This window comes from Triticum urartu, chromosome 7A (genome assembly GCF_056163025.1).
Source record: "Triticum urartu cultivar PI428250 chromosome 7A, HENAU_Tu73, whole genome shotgun sequence".
NCBI classification, from domain to species: domain Eukaryota; kingdom Viridiplantae; phylum Streptophyta; class Magnoliopsida; order Poales; family Poaceae; genus Triticum; species Triticum urartu.
In genome coordinates this window covers 45,792,794-45,809,782 of record NC_141879.1, presented here as the reverse complement: position 1 = coordinate 45,809,782, position 16,989 = coordinate 45,792,794, and the positions used below count along the sequence as shown (strand labels likewise).

Genomic DNA, 16,989 nt, shown 5'->3' with positions numbered 1-16,989 from the left:
GTCAAGCATGCTTGCGACACTAACACAAACATCTACAAAAAGTTTTAGAATTATTTGATCTTTTTACAATTTTTTTGAATTTAGTGTTCCGGTAGTAGCATATGCTCCCGGGAGCCAAAACGCCCTCCCAAAACAAAACATGCTTCACATTATCGCAAAAATTGAGATATAAGTCTCACCACATTACAAAATACACAATTCGACAAGGAATAAACTCAATTATTTTGACGCATAGTCGTGTGCAACTATTGTACTCCCTCCATATCAAAATACAAGACGCTTTTTAACACTATGATAGTGTAAAAAACATGATTTCACCTATACATGATTTTTTTTAATATGAAAGTTGTCGGAGACACTCTGAGAAAACTACCCATGGAGGCATGGAGCCTCTTGTTCATACATTTGTAAGATCCGACGACCACTCGTTTAATTAATCGTCGAAAAGCTTACCGTGCAATTATGTCGGCACTATAAGGATATGCAAACAGATCGTCAACTCACCATTTCATAGGTGTAATCTCGACCAAATGAGGTCTTTTTTTATAACTTTTTTACGAAGAGACTGAATGAAGTCTATAATCGACCAAACTCCCACCCCTCTTCCCTATCCGGATAGAAATCTCATTTCATAAGTAGACACGGCTAACAAAAAAAATGCACACATGCAGATCTTTAAATTAACAATCAATAAAGGGGTTTTTGACTTTTTGCCATCAATTACTTTACACTTTGACAATTTACCACTCCTTACATCGTAATTGATCTATTATCATTCTTTACATTGGACTTTGGTTTTTTGCCCTCTGTCAGATGGGTCCCCCATATAATGACCAAAATACCCATGCTCGCAGATTGACCAGGAACGGCTCATCCCCTTCCTCTCGCCGGCAGCAACACTAGAAGACCGCGGCGGCTACTCGACGGCGAGTCACGCTCGGTGGTCCTTGATGGCCGACGGCCATGGTCGTCCGCGGCGACTCCATCCCGGCGAGGTGAGTCCTCTCTGTCCTGCTCCCCCTCCCGCGGCGGCTACATTCCGGCGTGTGTTCTGCCGCTGGCCACCACATTGCCGTGATGTGCCTTGACGCTGCTGCTTGTGCTCTGCAGCCGGCCCCGCGTTGCCGCTGCAGCTCCTCTGACCACCGCTGAAGGGACGCGTCGTACACCACAGCGCGGACGGGACGGGACGACCCTTCCCTTCGCCGCCTCCGGCAGCAGCAGCTCGTCCATGGTGCAAATTGCAGAAGCCGACGCCGTGCTCTACTCCGTCGGTCTGTCCACCTGCTTGTGCAGGTCGTCCCGCGCAGTCCTCGAGCCGCATGGCCTCCGCCTCCGTGCACGTATCCAGCAGCGAGGGCCGCCGGCCTTGTACGGCTGCTGCTCCGCTACGCGACGTCAAAATGCACCATGTGGATTAACAGCGCATGCAGCCACAGAGCCTGCAACTTTCTGTTCTTTTCTTTTTGTAACGTTCTTAGAGCCCACGTCTTAATCCGTCTCTTCTTTGCATGGATGGATGCATAAGTATGAGCAACATCGAGTGATATTAAATTCAGAACATCAATTTGGACAATAGTTATTTAGTAATTCCTTACATTGTTCCCTCGCTGCTGCTCCTTTTGCTCTTGCTGCTTGTCGCTTTCGCTCGGCAATTTTGACTATTTTGACCTGTGGACAAAATCAATTCACAAAATGAACTGCCCGTGAAACTATTTCACAGCACTGACCCTTTTGTGTAGCGCCCGCCACGCAGGCGCCACACCCTACGGTGCAGCGCCCAGCTCGGGGGCGTTGCACGCCAGTCCACCGTGGCAGTCCTTGGGCCCGCACCCAGCAGTGCAGCGCCTCCTAGCTAGGCGCCACACATGTAATGTGCAGCGCCTAGCGTTCGGACGCTGCACTGTGACTTATCCAGCGGCTGGGCCCCCCTCCCCCACTCCCCCCACCCCACACACCCCAACCCGAGCTTTGCCCCCTCTCCCACTCTCTCCCCCTCTCAAATCCTCTCCCAAAACTTGCAAATTTGAAGAATTTGTCCGTGGATTTCGAAGCCATACCCTCCCTCAAGGTAATCTTCTCCGATCCCTTGTTTTGATCCAAGTAATGCTAGTTTGGGAAACCCTAGTTTTGTTTGGATCTAGAGATTTGCATGGAGATGTGAGATCTTTGTTTGCCAATTTCCTATGATTAGGCTTTGTTAGTATGTTAGGGTTATTCTTATGGGTGTTCTTATGTTGGTGCTAGGGTTATGGTTAGGGTTATTGTTAGGGTTATGGTTAGGGTTAGGGTTATGGTTAGGGTTAGGGTTAGGGTTGTTGTTTGATATATATATATATATATATATATATATATATATATATATATATATATATATATATATATATTAGGGTTTGTATTCCGTGTTAATCCTTAAATTAGTACTTATGGAAGCAATGTTACGATGTGTTGTTTGAATGCTTATAGGGATGGGAAGAACATGTGTGTTTGTTCATCATGGGGACAAAGACGCCTTCTTGAAAGGCAATATTGAACCGGATCCGGATGAGCTAGATATGTTGTTTGATAGTAGTCCTAGCTATGCGGAGCTCTTGCAACAAGTGAGGAAAGATTTGAATTGGATGGACCCTAGTGATATCGTTGAGTTGGAGGGAAGGCATAATGTAGGTTTTGGAATGCACATCCGTTGGAAGACAATGCGTATCAACTCGGAGCAACGTTGGGTTGCATACAAGGAAACAGTGGCCGATTCACTTGACAAGGCTCTTGAGTTATTTGCAACGAAGAAGGTTGATTCAAATTTGCATTTGGACTTGAACCGGAAACCCTCCCCTTTGGTTGCTAGTAGCCCCCCACCCTTGAAGCGAGATGAAATTGTTGAACCTCTTTTGACCCAAGAAGTGAGGCCAACATTGAGCCCGTTTACAAACAACCAAGATGAAGCTTTGCAAGAGGACAATGATGAGTATGCAGACGATGACAATAAAGTTGATCTCCATGACAACAATGTGGGTGATCTTGACAAATATCATTTGCAAGAGACAATGGACCATTCCATCCCTTTTTCCCGTGCATATGCATCGGATTCGGATGACGAAGGTCCCGATGAACAAGTTGATGAGGAGGGGTTCACGGTGAAGGAGGCCGAAGCTTTCGAGAAGGTATTCGGTCAGGATCACAAGACACCATTGTTCAAGGATGTTAGTCTCGCGGATGAAGCCGTTGTGGATGGTGGCAAATCTATATCTCTTGGGGTTAGGCCAAGCTCTCACCGTGATTTGGGAGACGACAAGAACCGGATTGGTAAAGGGTGTAAGTTCGAAACCTTCTTGGAATTGAAGATGTGGCTCGACAACTACTCGGTTACGCATTATCGTCCACACAAGGTGGTGCATTCGGACGTCAATGTGCGCTACACGGTTGCATGTGCATGTGAAGATGAAATATGTCCGTGGATTGTGCGTGCAAGACCATGGAAAGGAGGTCCCGCTTGGCACGTAGTGAGTTGTGTGCCAACTCACATGTGCCGAGGCAAAAGGGTGGATGGCAAGATTGTGTCCCAAGACCACAGACAACTCACGTCTGAGTTCATCGCTTACAGGCTCTCCAACTCAATATCCACACTTCCAACAATGAGCGTCCAACATGTCATTGACCTTGTGAAAGCCATCTTTCATTACAAGGTGAAGTACGGCAAGGCATGGAAGGCGAAGCAAGCCGCATTTAAGATGTTGTATGGTACTTGGGAGGAAGCATACAACCGAATCCCTAGGTTGTTGTTAGCCATGGCCGCCACAAACCCGGGCATGGTTCATGTTGTCAAGCCTCATGGGCACCAAACAACGGTTTATGAAGGAAAGAAAGTCCGAGTATTTGGCCGTGCATTTTGGGCGTTCGAGCAATGCGTGAGGGCTTTCGAACACTGTAGGCCGGTCATCTCCATTGATGGCACGTTCTTGACCGGACAATACAAGGGCACCTTGTTGGTTGCGATAGCAAGTGATGCCAATAACCGGGTGTTGCCATTGGCATTTGCTTTGGTTGAGGCGGAGAACAATGACACTGGGAGTGGTTTATGCGTCTTTTGAGGATGAAGGTGTTACCCGCTCAAAGGAAAATTTGTGTCATATCGGATCGGCATGCAGGAATTCTTAACGCAGTGGAGATTGACATTCCCGGGCATGCTCCGTTGCACCATCGATGGTGCATGAGGCACTTTTGTTCGAACTTCTATAGGGCATGTGGCCTTAAGGAGTTGGCCGATGATCTTCAAGATTGTTGTCTTGCTTTCTCCGAGAAGCGGTTCGCCACTTTGTTGAACAAATTGCTCGCACACAAAAAACTTGATCACGGGGGTCAAGACTTTATGAATAGGCACATTCCCCACCGGAACAAGTGGGCACGTGCTTTTGATGAAGATGGCCGAAGATACGGTCAAATGACAAGCAATATGGCCGAATGCTTCAATAGGGTGCTCAAAGGTGCACGTGGATTACCCGTGACGGCAATAGTTCAATACACATTTGACAAGATGAATGCGTACTTTCTAAAGTACTCAATGGAAACTGATGCACAGATAGCGGGTGAGAACCCGCGCAAGTACAAGTACAAGTTCCCACCCAAGGTTGATGAATGGTTAGAATTTCAATCATGAAAGGCGGACTCAGAAGAAGCTATATTATATGACAACGAAGAGTGGAAGTATGAAGTGAAAGAGCCAGGAGGAACCACAAACGATGGCCGGCAACATGGAGGTCGGGCTTTGAAGGTGTCGTTAACACAATGTGATTGCTCTTGCGGGAGGCCATTGTTGCTTCATCTCCCATGCTCACATTTGTATACCGCCGGTCGCGTTAGAAATGTGGACATCAATCACCCACGCACCGTGAGGGAGTTGGAGTTCTCAATCATGACGGTCAAGAAAACATGGGCTCCCCTCTTTCACCCATACTTTGACCAATCACAATGGCCGGAGTACCATGGAGTTCAACTATGGCCGGATCCGGAGTTGAAGGTTGTTAAACATGGTAGACGTAAAACAAAGCGTTTTAGAGGCGACATGGACGGATGGGGCCATGGTGGCCGCCGCGAAGCGGGAAACGATCAATTCCAAGAGCCTCGTGAGAGCTTCCGTTGTGGGGAATGCAAAGGTCATGGCCACAACAAAAGAAAATGTACGAAACCAAGGAAAAGGTCCAAGAAAAATGATGCAAGCACTAGCCAACAAGGAGCTACACAAGGGAGCCAACCAAGTGGTAGCCAACAAGTGCCAAGCCAACCAAGAGGTAGCCAACAAGTGCGAAGGCAACAACGTGGTAGCCAACAAGTGCCAAGGCAACCAAGTGGGAGCCAACCTAGTGGTAGCCAACAAGTGCCAAGGCAACCAAGTGGGAGCCAACCTAGTGGTAGCCAACAAATGCCAAGGCAACCAAGTGGGAGCCAACCTAGTGGTAGCCAACAAGTGCCTAGCCAACCAAGTGGTAGCCAACAAGTGCCAAGCCAACCAAGTGTTAGTCAAAGAGGATCTAGGCAACAAAGAGGTCGGCAACTAGGACTTACAAGAGGCCGTGGTGGTGGTAGTCTAGGCCGTGGTGGTGGTAGAGCTCGTGGTGGTGGTGTTGGCCGTGGTGATGGTCTTGGCCTTGGTGATGGACTTGGCCGTGGTGATGGACAAGGGCAAGGTCGTTATAGAGGAATGTTTGGATACCTCGATGGACCATTTCCGTATGTTGCTCACTAACTATAATGTTTCAAATGTTCTTGTTTTCCATATGTTCTTTTTTTTCATATGTTCCATTTGTTTGTATTGTCTTTACTAACCATTATGTTTCACTCATTGTAGGTATGGCGGCTTCCCAACCCAACAAACCAACAATGAAGGAGGATGGCGAAGATGAGATGGCGGGATGGTGGGAGAAGGCTGCGAAGAAGCTTAGAGAGGAGGATGCAGCCAAGCTAAAGAAGAAAAAGGAAGAGGAGCTTGAGGAGAAGAGGAAGGAAGAAGAGAGAGCGTCAAATGCGATGCGCGCTAGGGAGCAAGTATTGGTGAGGAAATGTGAGGAGGCACAGAAGAAGCGTCAAAAGGATTTTGAAGAAGGAACCATGAAGCTTTGGGCAATTGCAGCTGAAAAAAAAGAGAGGGAGGAAAAGATATTCATGAAAAGGGTGGTTAAGGAGGCCCACCTCATAAGGAAAAGGGAGGAGGAAGAGGAAGAAGAGAAGAAGAAGAAGAAGGGAAAGGGGCCTTGCTCTACGCAATAGAGCTATGTCATCTTCAACTTGCTTGTGGACGATAATCGTGTTATCCTCTAAACTATGCTCTTCGATTTGGTTGTGAACAAGTATGTGTCATGAACTACTATCTCTCCTCTTCGATTTGGTTGTGATCTACTATGTGTCATGAAGTACTATGTATTATGAATTAGTATGTGTCGTGAAGTACTATGTGTCGTGAACTACTATGTGTCGTGAAGTACTATGTATCGTGAACTACTATGTGTCACAGTTCTTTGCTTGCTATGTGTCGTGAGCTACTATCTCTCCTCATCGGAATATGTGTGCGTGTGTCAAAAAATTTGCTAAGTACAGGTGCGACGCCTAGCTACTGGGCGTTGCACTGCACAGTGTGGCGCCTCGGTGCTAGGCGCTGCATGGGCTGTAGCTTGCAAATAGAGTGTTTGCTCTCTGTTTAGCTCAGTCCATGTGTGCAATGCCTCGGCTCTAGGCGTCACACTGTATAGTGCAGCGCCTAGAGCTGAGGCGTTGCACACATGGACTGAGCTAAATAGAGAGCAAACTTTCTGTTTGCAAGCTACAGCCCATGCAGCGCCTAGCACCGAGGCGCCACACTCTACAGTGCAACGCCTAGTAGCTAGGCTTTAGAGTGTGGCGCCTCGGTGCCAGGCGCTGCAGTGGCTGTAGCTTGCAACCAGAGTGTTTGCTCTCTGGTTAGCTCAGTCCATGTGTGCAACGCCTTAGCTCTAGGCGCAAGCTTGCAAACAAAATCATTATCAGGTAGAGATGAGGAAGGGAGAGGGGGACTTGGTGCACCCAGAGGGTGATTGTCATGGTTCAGAGTTCAATGTGGTTGAGCAGGGAGTTGAGGTCACCCTCGAGGATCCAGACCAGTTCAAACATGTCGAGATTGCCAATGTGAATGATCAAGATGAGGGCTTTAATGGTGAAGCTAATGAAGATCAAGTTCAACATTATTAAGACAACAAGTGCAACATAAAGGATCAAGTTCAACATTGCTAAGACGTCAACTCCAAGTTCAACATAACTAAGACATACAAAGAGGATCAAGTTCAACATAGAGCTACCACAAATAAAGGACTATGGCTGGTTCCTAAGAAGAGCTAGTTCCTTGAGCGCTTTTTGGCTGCTCCCCCCCTCTTGCTGGCTAACTTCTTGACCTTCCTAGGAAGAGGAACACGCTCCCGCTCCGGCTCCGGTTCCTCCACGTCATCGACATGGTCATCCAAATAGTCATCCAAAGCCGCCATCCGCGAGGTGCCGACCGTCCTTTTGCCTCTTTCGGTGAAGTCTTCAGGTGTGTACTTGTTGATTCCCTTTCTAGGCTTTAGCATGTATCTAGACCTAACCTGGTACGTCCCCAAGGTCATATCATCATCAGCAACCTATGCATCAACAAAAGATATGGAAAGACCGTGTGTGAGGATATAGTTAGCAATGCATCAACAATTGGATATATATGCTCATGTCATACCTCTTGGGTGACCACACCCACATCCTCATCCTCCAAATGATCACCATGGCTCTGGCCCGAAGCGGGATCTGATGGTGTCGCCGACCTAGACCATTCTGGTGATACATACTCGGGGTCACGACAACCAAAAAGGTTTGATAGCCGCCTTAACTTTTGGCCCTGGCGCTGCAACATGTACAAGTGAATGAGACATCGAACGTAGCAACACATGTTAAGTGCTAGTTTGAAGGAGATGTGAACCTTGATGAATGCTCGAAGTGCACCTTCTCCATCGCTTTTTCCAGCCGGGGTTGTTTCAAGAATAGTCTCGGTCTCATCAGCTGCTTTCTTGATCTGGGCACGCTATGAACAGAAATGGTATTAACGTGTTAGGCAAGCGAAGATGTGAATAGTGTGAATGTAAAGCAAAGAGGGCAAATACCACAAAGTTCATCATTGTAGCTGAAGGGATCACTGAGTTGCCTTTCCTGACTAATGCGTTGTACTAGTGTTGGGCTACCTCATCAAAAACAGTGGGTTCTTCCAAAATCTCCTCAGCATACGCCGGCTTGCATACCTCCACACGGGTACTTGCAAGAAACCATGTGAGATAGTTGTTGAACGCTACAGGGCAGTGCTCACGAAGCTGGACTCCTTTTCCATCCCTAGCTTGCTCCACACTAAGCGCAAACTGTACGACATACTTTCTGTGATGCTTGGCCCAATCCTTAATCTTCCGCTGCCTTTTCCTATCCAACCTGCAAGTTAGAAACATAATATTAGTAGCATCGAAACCGCCGAGAAGCTGCTAAGTACTCAAGGTTAATTATATCTTACGCGTGTAGCAACTTGTCCGTGTCCTCCCACTCCGGCGGATGTGCCTGGAACAAACCAAACTGACGGCGCACTCGATGTGGGAGGTGAAGCTCAACCGCCCAGTTGCATATGAGTGGGCACCGCATACGCCAGAGATCCCTATCCCTAGTGCACATCGGATTTAGCCTGAACTCTAAAGGGTTACCAAAAATATCTCCTGTTCCATACGGCTCCCATATCACCTGCAAAATGGGATAGAATGCAAAATTGATATCGAGTTGCAATAGAAGCATCATAATCACTTATGCCATGTCAATTCACCTGCTCAGGCGTGATCGCGTCAAGCTCACTCTGGTACAACTTGTACATGACCGAGGGATCATCTGTCGTCTCATTTATCACATCCCACTTGTAAGCCCAAGTGGGTAGCCGTAGTAGGTCGCCTTTGTCGTCCCAATCATCGTACTTCACCTTCTTCAGACGTCCAACCGGCAAACGCTCCCAGCTCCATATGGAAAGTGCGAGCAAACAACCACCAATACCTCCAGATGACCTACAACAGGCTTCGTCCAACTGCACATAAAAGAGAACATGGTTCAATTAAGAGCAAGATCGCATTCATAATGTAGCAATGAAGCGAAAAAGAAACAACTTCATACCTGTCTATACAAGTAAGCCAGTGTCGCCGAACCCCAACTCCATTTGCTATCGAAGACGGTCAACGCCTTCAGCCACATCCATGGAGCATTCTTGCCTGTGCCATCAGCAAACATAGTCCTGGATATCACATACCACATGTAGACACGAGCATATATCTTGACCGTGTCCTCATCAGCTTCCGGTGGGCAAGTACCAAAGTGCTCAGTAATCCACGTGAAAGTAGCACCGGCTGCGACTCTTTCCTTCTTCTTGTTTTCTGCTGCTGGTTCCGGAGGCTCCGGAGGAACCATACCGATAAGGGCATGCATCTGCGCGCGCCACCCATCGGAGTCGGTGCTCATACATAGAGGATTCCCATCGATAGGAAGACCGGTGATCATAGCAATATCCTGGAGCGTCACTGTCATCTCCCCGGTCCGTAGATGGAAACTATGTGTCTCCGGCCGCCAATGATCAATAAGCGCGGTGAGTGCTGGAGCATTGTTGGGTGGCGTCGACCGTCTGACCATATGAATGAAAGGGAGAAGTCCTGTCTCCCTTACATACGGTGTGTATCGCTCATCATAGCGCATCCACCCAAGGGTGACCCCGTGAGAACGAAGCTTCAAAGGTGCAAGCGCCTACAAACAAACAATTCATAACATTACATATGGGGCATTTGTGTTTGAAATAAATACGAAATTCATAAAACAGGCCACTTTCATTATTACCCGCTGCTCCACCGCCATAGCGTACGACCGGTGTTGTTTGTCCCAGTGATCATCGAGAAGCCAAACCATCCTAACAATTTTGAAAGAAAGCTTTCTTGTCAACACGATTATCTTTTCAATACAAATAAACTAAAGTACGCCTACTAGATGCAAAATACAAAGCATATGTATCCAAACCATTCTTGCCAATACAAATGTAATTTCAATAAACTAAACTAAGCCTACCTCATGCAAGATTCAATACAAATATCTTTTCCATATAAATAAAATGTCAACCTATGTATCCAAACTATATAAATAACATGTCAACCTATGTATCCAAACCACATTCTAGTCTAACAAGGGTTCCCCAAATCTAATACATGCAAGATTCAAACAAAAATTCCCTAAATCTAATACACACAAGATTCAAACAAGGGTTCCTCAAATCTCCGAAATAGCATACATTCTATGGATAGAAAGAAGGGGATCGAAGAAAAGTACCTTCTAGGATGGATTGGTGAAGGAATCCACGGGCCAAATCGTCAGATTTGACGATTTTTTAAGAGGGGATTGAGAGGGGGAGAGGAGGAAGCCGCCGGCCGCCTGTTCTGTAACTCCTCTGGAACGAATGGGTGGGGTGGGGGGGGGCAGCGGGCGGCTGGCATCTAAGTCACAGTGCAGCGCCTGCGGGCCGGGCGCTGCACATTACGGTGCAGCGCCTAGCTCTGAGGCGCTGCACTGCTGGGTGCGGGCCCAGGGGCTGCCACGGTGGACTGAGGTGCAACGCCCCCGAGCTAGGCGCTGCACAGTAGGGTGTGGCGCCTGCGTGGCGGGCGCTACACAAAAGGGTCAGTGATGTGAAATAGTTTCACGGGCAGTTCATTTTGTGAATTGATTTCGTCCACAGGTCAAAATAGTCAAAATTGCCCTTTCGCTCCTCTCTGCAGCAGAACCCCGGCGGCGGGAGCAGCACGAGCAACAAGGGAGGCAGGGAGCAGCACGGCTGTGCCACCGACGCCAGCCACCTACGGCATTTAGTACTCCGGCGGCGGTGAGCCAGTTCATCCCTGCCGTTTTGATTTCAATCGGTGAATTGACTGGATGCACTTGTAAAACTAGCAGAAAGGGTAGTTTCGTCCATTGTTTTATGCATATACTATGTTTATCATTTGCAATTATTGTTTTTATGTGAAAAAGTGGCAAAATATCAAAGTCCAACGTAAAAAGTGGCAGAATATCAATTACAATGTAAGCAGTGGCAAATTGTCGAAGTGCAAAGTAAGTGGTGGCAAAAAATCAAAAAACCCATCAATAAACTACAAACTCCATCCGCAACTTTGGTCAGTGAATTAGGTACTCCCAGCACAGTTGTAGTGTACCTTGAAATATCAAAGTCAACATCCATTGTTCTATCAATAATTTTCAAAGGCAATTATTTCTATCAATTTCTAGTCTCCATCCTCGCTTTTGGCTCCTGTAGGGGGGAAAGCAGGAGACAGATATGCACAGCAGGGCCGAACCCTACAACTGAGCTGCAGAATCAACATCCATGCATATGCACACCCTTCTTTATCAGAAGTCAAGAAAGCTGTTCCACTTATTGCTCCGGGCTTTCTTCCCTCCAATAGCTAACTTTTACTACCTTGTGGAACTTGATTTCCCCTTAATAATTTATGACAGCGTCACGCATGAACATGAAAGAAAAGAGAGAAACGGCTGGCACACACACATCTTTTACTTTCTGCTGCTTAATTTCCTCTTGTAATTTATGACAACGTCAACCATGAACATGAACGAAAAGAGAGAAACGGCTGGCACGCACACATTGATCGACCGTTCCTGTTGCTGTCTTGCTGATCGACGGTGCTGTTCTGTTGCCGTGGTGGTTATGCTGGCCATCCCGTGGTGCCTGATGATTTACCCGGCGATGGCGGTGGGGATCAGCTCGGTTTGGGGTATGGTTTTCGTGGAGATTTTTAAGGTCGCTGTCCTTTCTCGGAGCTCCTCCTCCTCTCTCTCTCTCTCTCTCTCTCTCTCTCTCTCTCTCTCTCTCTCTCTCTCTCTCTCTCTCTCTCTCTCTCTCCTTGCCGGTGAGGACCACCGTGGCGTTTCCTCTCAAGGTTGGTGGCACTTCTCCTCTGGAACGAACTTAACTAATCCTATTACAAGGCTAGCTAGCTTGGCAGTAGCTATATATAACTACCCCCCGTCCATTGCCATTGTTTCCTTGCGCCCCATCACCGGCAACAACCTCATCCCCCTCGACTCGATCGACTCCATCGTTTCCCCTCCCCTCCTGCTCCCTCCCATCAATTATCGCTAGTTGTGTGTAGCATTTCACTCCAGCTATAGTAGTGTCTTCTTTATCTATCCTATAGTGATCTCTGTGTGCGTGAGATTCACCGATCCACCATGAGCATCTCCGTGAATGGGCAGTCGGTGGTGCCGCCGGGGTTCCGGTTCCACCCAACGGAGGAGGAGCTGCTCACCTACTACCTCGCCAAGAAGGTGGCGTCCCAGCGCATCGACCTCGACGTCATCCGCGACGTCGATCTCAACAAGCTCGAGCCATGGGACATCCAAGGTGAGTGCATGAGTTCCTTTGTTCATCTTCTACACTACCGTTTAGTTTCAAGAATGCTCTTATATTATGAAACGGAGAGAGCAGTTTGCATCTTGATACTTCTCCTGTATGGATGGTGAACTAATCGGCCATGGAAAAAACGCATGCAGAGCGGTGCCGGATCGGAACTGGCCCGCAGAACGACTGGTATCTGTTCAGCCACAAGGACAAGAAGTATCCGACGGGGACACGCACCAACCGCGCCACCGCCGCCGGGTTCTGGAAGGCCACCGGCCGGGACAAGGCCATCTACTCCACCGCCGGGTCCGGCCGCATCGGCATGCGCAAGACGCTCGTCTTCTACAAGGGCCGCGCCCCGCACGGCCACAAGTCCGACTGGATCATGCATGAGTACCGCCTCGACGACGCCGCCCCCGTCAACCCCACGGCCGGCGAGGCCACCAACTACTCCAGTGACTCATTCCCGGTATGTGCTCTACTAGTACAGTCCCTCTCTCCAGACTGTACAATACTGTAGTACGTCGCAATTGCATGCACGGCGGCCGGCCGACAGGGATGGAGATCGTTCGCTAGTGGTGCATGCGTGCGATCAATGTACGTACTGTACGCACACTTTCTGTGTATGTAGACGTGGCACATATGCGGCTGTAGACGACAAAGTCTAGTGAAGATTATGTCCGGGTGGTGGCTGGGAATGGCGACACACATGACACATGATGCAATGGAATTAATTGTAATTTGCGAGTGGGGACGGATGTTATACTACTCCCTCCGTTTTTTTAGTCCGCATATAAGGTTTGGTCAAAGTCAAGCTTTATAAAGTTTGACTAACTTTATATTAAAAAATATATACATTCATAATATGAAATCAATATTATCAGATGCACCATTTAACTATGGGTAGAAGCTATGAAAAAATATAGCAAAGTTAAGTCCTTGGTCCCTTGGTACTACTGCTGCTACAGGTATGTCCAAATAATCGAATAGTGGACCTTTGTGCACGGAGACACCGGCATATGACAAACTAGTAACAAACCTCCATTACCGAGCGAGGCTTTTCAAGCGTCAAACACTACGTACATGCATGCATGATGATGAATCGACATGCCTTTTGAGCTGCCTTAGGTAGTTAGCTTGAAGAACATTTTTATATTATGAGATGGAGGGAGAAGTTTCTTTGAAAATGTAAATCTAGTCTCAACAAAAAATTGCAGGTAATTAGGCTCGTCACGGGCGCTTGATTAGTCAATTGATGGTGTCTATCCGTATCATATGAGCAGATACAAGGCCTAGCCGGCGAACAGCCGTCGGCGCCGGAGGACGGGTGGGTCATCTGCCGGGTGTTCAAGAAGAAGAACATCGTCGTGCAGCGCCAAGCTGGCCAGAACCGCGGCGGTGGCGGCGCAGCGTCCAGCAAGCTAGTCGGCGCCGGTGCCATGGGGAGCAGCCAGAGCAACTGCTCGTCGACGTTGATGGCCGGCAGCGACCGCGCCAAGGCGCAGATGATGCACTGCTCCGCCAGCGACGACGGGCTCGGCCACATCCTCAGCTACATGGGCCGCTCATCCACGGCATCGTGCAGGCAGGAGACCAAGCCCACCAACCCATCATCGTCAGCGCTGGACCACCTGATCAACAGCGCGTGCCACAGCGGCAGCAGCACCCTGTACGACAAGTTCATGAAGCTCCCGCCGCTCGAGCACGTCGTCCCCAGCGGGATCCTGCCGCCGCCGGCCGAGTACGGCGGCGACTGGGACGATCTTGACCGGCTGACGGCGTGCGAGCTCAACAGCCTCTCTGACCCCACGTTGGTCAAGACGACGAACGGCATGTCCTATATCGCCGACGAGCTCGGTGGCGCCACCTCCTACTCTGGCGGTGTCTCGCTGTACACTCCCTCCGTCACCGGGGCCGGCGACGGCGACCTGTGGAGCCTGACGCGGCCGGTGTCATCGCTACACGCAGACTTGACGAGGTCCTGTTTTAAGGCTGTCGGATGCTGACACTGTCCTAGCGGACCAAACTAGCCTTTTTTTCTATAAGGAAAATTTTCATATATCAAGCTAATACCATCGCACCAAATGAATGTGTAGATTCTAGTACTCCTGAACTAAAACCACAACGAGAATTATCATATGGAGGGAGTACATAGGAAGATGCAAGAGTCAGTGCGTCTAAACGAAAGGTGTCATACAGAAAAAGTAAAAGTGGATATAAATAACCTAAGACAGAGGAGGTCCTATCCAAAGACAATATTACATGTCCTACGGAAAAGTAGAAGTAGATATAAATAACCTAAGATGATGGAGAACACCTCCCCCTAGTGCCTCTTCATCCTGACCCCTTTATATATCCCCTCCCCAGCCCATCCATGAATATGCGGGAACTTTCGCACCCCTGCCCCATCAACTTTGTTGCACCGATGACCATGTGTGGGTAGCGCTCCTTGGACTATGGGTCCAAAGCAATAGCTTTGTGGCATCTACTCTCCCCCGTTCTTCAATACAAATATCTCATGAGCTGTCTAACATGATTGTGATCCATCAGATGTAATTTTGGATGTGATGAATTATAACTTTAATACCAGAATATATATAGATTATTTATTATTTTGTTTTGGTTCTTTGTTGCATGATTTGTATATGTACATTCCCTCTAATCTATTAATTTTGCACTAGCCATGTTTGGATGATTGATCTCTAAGAGAGAGTTCTGTATGTTGGTTGGGTTTAACCTTCCAAATAACCTATCTGAGTGGCAGAAAGACCAAACAAGCTTGTACTGTGTTATTGCCACTAAAGAGAAACAAGATAGTTGCCTACTAGGGAGTAGGGCGTTTTGGAGCTCGGCCTCCATGGAGGCCGGATTTTTTGAAAAATTCAAAATTCACACTTTTCAGTTTCAAAAAAATCTGAAAAAAATCATACAAGTAAACAAGGATGTTATGAGTATGTATGTAAAATTTGAGGATGAAATACCCTAAAATGTGATCTGTGCAAAAAAGACAAATTCATGGACTTTGAGAATGAATAGTGCATCTACTAAAAAGCCCCAGATTTGTTCTTTTTGTGTAGCACTCATTTTAAAGTGCTTCGTCCTGAAAATTTACACACATATGATTTATGTCTCTAAGTATGTGTGTATTTTTTTTCAATTTTTTTTGAAACGTGAAAATTTGAATTTTGATCAAGTCAAACTCGGGCTCCATGGAGCCCGAGCTCTAAAGAGCATTTTCGACAACTTCTCGTTGATGGACCGAAACTAAGGCGAATAATACTGTCAACATTATGTCACCTTACTTGATGCAATGCTTTGTTTTATTACTTAATACTTTGAATTGTATTGACGAATTTCGGTCTTGAAGTGGAGTATTAGCAATAGATAACAGTCTATGGATATAAGGACGAAATTTTTATATGCTGGCATATATGATGAAAGTCAAACATGAAAACGACAATTTAACTGATACGCAACTGTAATTTGTTTACCGTGGTATACGCGGAGTGGGCATGGACACTCGGCATAGCTTTTGCCGTGGTGAAATTAGTCTTCGACGAGTAGTTTGCACACTCGGCTTATAAGCGTTTTCCTGTAGTGTTAATTTGCTCGCCAGAATGCAGGGGAGTTCTGTTCTCTCGATGAGACGCGAGCTCTTTCGAGATTAAATTGTAATAATCTTACTCACGAGCTCTATCTTCGCTTGTTTCTGAAGCAAGATGCTAATAGCAGAGAGGTTTTCTACACACTACATCAGGCATCACATCATTAAACATAGATAAATATGTTTTTCAATAGTTGGTTAGGTTTCCTTTGTCAAATGCACCTGTCTCTTGTCTGATTGCCTGCACGACAGAAGCTTCAGGCCATTCTGGGTCACCATACAGTTGAACTAAAGCTACAACTGACCTACACCCAGCAGGGGACACTCCAGACAACTCTGGAGCTGAAGCCTCCTCTGGCTAGGCTAGGAAGAATGTTTCCTAGATCAGGGGCGACCACCTATATGTCCTGTATGCATTAGATGGAGACCGTCGCCGTATGGCTCGCAATCTTCCTGATCATACATTTTGTTTCTGACGGGTTGCTGCTCTGATTTGGTATGGTGGTACCTATATGTCGTTTGGTGCGGGTGAGTCCAGAATCGTAGAATGGTCCTCTGAAATAGCCAGGCAGGGCCAGAGAATTGACGCTTCAAACAGTTATTCTTTGCATTAATTTTCTTTTCTGATTTTCATTGTTTGCCGGAATTGCTTCCTCCGTTCAGGACAAGGCGTCGACGCAGCCTACCAAATCATGTAGAGTACATCCTGTAGGTAACCTCGTGGCGTGTGCAACACATGTAATAGTAGTATACACAAGCAAACCACTAGAAAACACCTAAATTTTTTCTCACAATTTATCCTTCTTTAACAGTGCAGGTTTTATCAAAGGAAAAAAAAGACACAGTGCAGAGTTGATATGTAGCAGTGCCGAAGAAGGATCTGATTATCAACCCAGCTCAAGCATAACTCAATCATTCACCCACTAGC

General features: G+C 47.3%; 3 protein-coding genes across 3 annotated transcripts; 2 read left to right on the top strand and 1 right to left on the bottom strand.

Moving 5' to 3' along the window:
- The first annotated feature begins 2,456 nt into the window (after positions 1-2,456).
- On the top strand, positions 2,457-4,088 carry LOC147957539 (uncharacterized). The gene has a single exon (XM_087531752.1). It carries the CDS (start codon positions 2,457-2,459, stop codon positions 4,086-4,088), a length of 1,632 nt encoding a protein of 543 aa, XP_087387878.1.
- Positions 4,089-8,429: 4,341 nt separating this feature from the next.
- On the bottom strand, positions 8,430-10,321 carry LOC125523265 (serine/threonine-protein phosphatase 7 long form homolog). The gene is made up of 4 exons (XM_087535444.1): positions 9,895-10,321; positions 9,184-9,804; positions 8,846-9,097; positions 8,430-8,766 (listed from the first exon to the last, which is right to left on the bottom strand). Exons 1-4 carry the CDS (start codon positions 9,961-9,963, stop codon positions 8,542-8,544), a joined length of 1,167 nt encoding a protein of 388 aa, XP_087391570.1. The 5' UTR covers positions 9,964-10,321; the 3' UTR covers positions 8,430-8,541.
- Positions 10,322-11,126: 805 nt separating this feature from the next.
- Positions 11,127-15,007, top strand: LOC125518255 (NAC domain-containing protein 43-like). Its single transcript, XM_087536343.1, has 3 exons — positions 11,127-12,460; positions 12,610-12,926; positions 13,741-15,007. The coding sequence occupies exons 1-3, from the start codon at positions 12,289-12,291 to the stop codon at positions 14,461-14,463; spliced, it is 1,212 nt and encodes a 403-aa protein (XP_087392469.1). The 5' UTR covers positions 11,127-12,288; the 3' UTR covers positions 14,464-15,007.
- Positions 15,008-16,989: the final 1,982 nt, after the last annotated feature.

What these genes read in the sequence shown, in the direction of transcription:
- LOC147957539 (XM_087531752.1), top strand. Translation starts at nt 2,457, where the DNA reads ATGCTTATAGGGATGGGAAGAACATGTGTGTTTGTTCATCATGGGGAC.
- LOC125523265 (XM_087535444.1), bottom strand. Translation starts at nt 9,963, where the DNA reads ATGGTTTGGCTTCTCGATGATCACTGGGACAAACAACACCGGTCGTAC. An exon ending in CTATGGCGGTGGAGCAGCGG is followed by an intron (nt 9,805 to 9,894) that starts GTAATAATGAAA and finishes GTTTGTTTGTAG; the next exon opens with GCGCTTGCACCTTTGAAGCT. An exon ending in TGGCTTACTTGTATAGACAG is followed by an intron (nt 9,098 to 9,183) that starts GTATGAAGTTGT and finishes TTTTATGTGCAG; the next exon opens with TTGGACGAAGCCTGTTGTAG.
- LOC125518255 (XM_087536343.1), top strand. Translation starts at nt 12,289, where the DNA reads ATGAGCATCTCCGTGAATGGGCAGTCGGTGGTGCCGCCGGGGTTCCGG. An exon ending in CGAGCCATGGGACATCCAAG is followed by an intron (nt 12,461 to 12,609) that starts GTGAGTGCATGA and finishes AAACGCATGCAG; the next exon opens with AGCGGTGCCGGATCGGAACT. An exon ending in ACTCCAGTGACTCATTCCCG is followed by an intron (nt 12,927 to 13,740) that starts GTATGTGCTCTA and finishes TCATATGAGCAG; the next exon opens with ATACAAGGCCTAGCCGGCGA.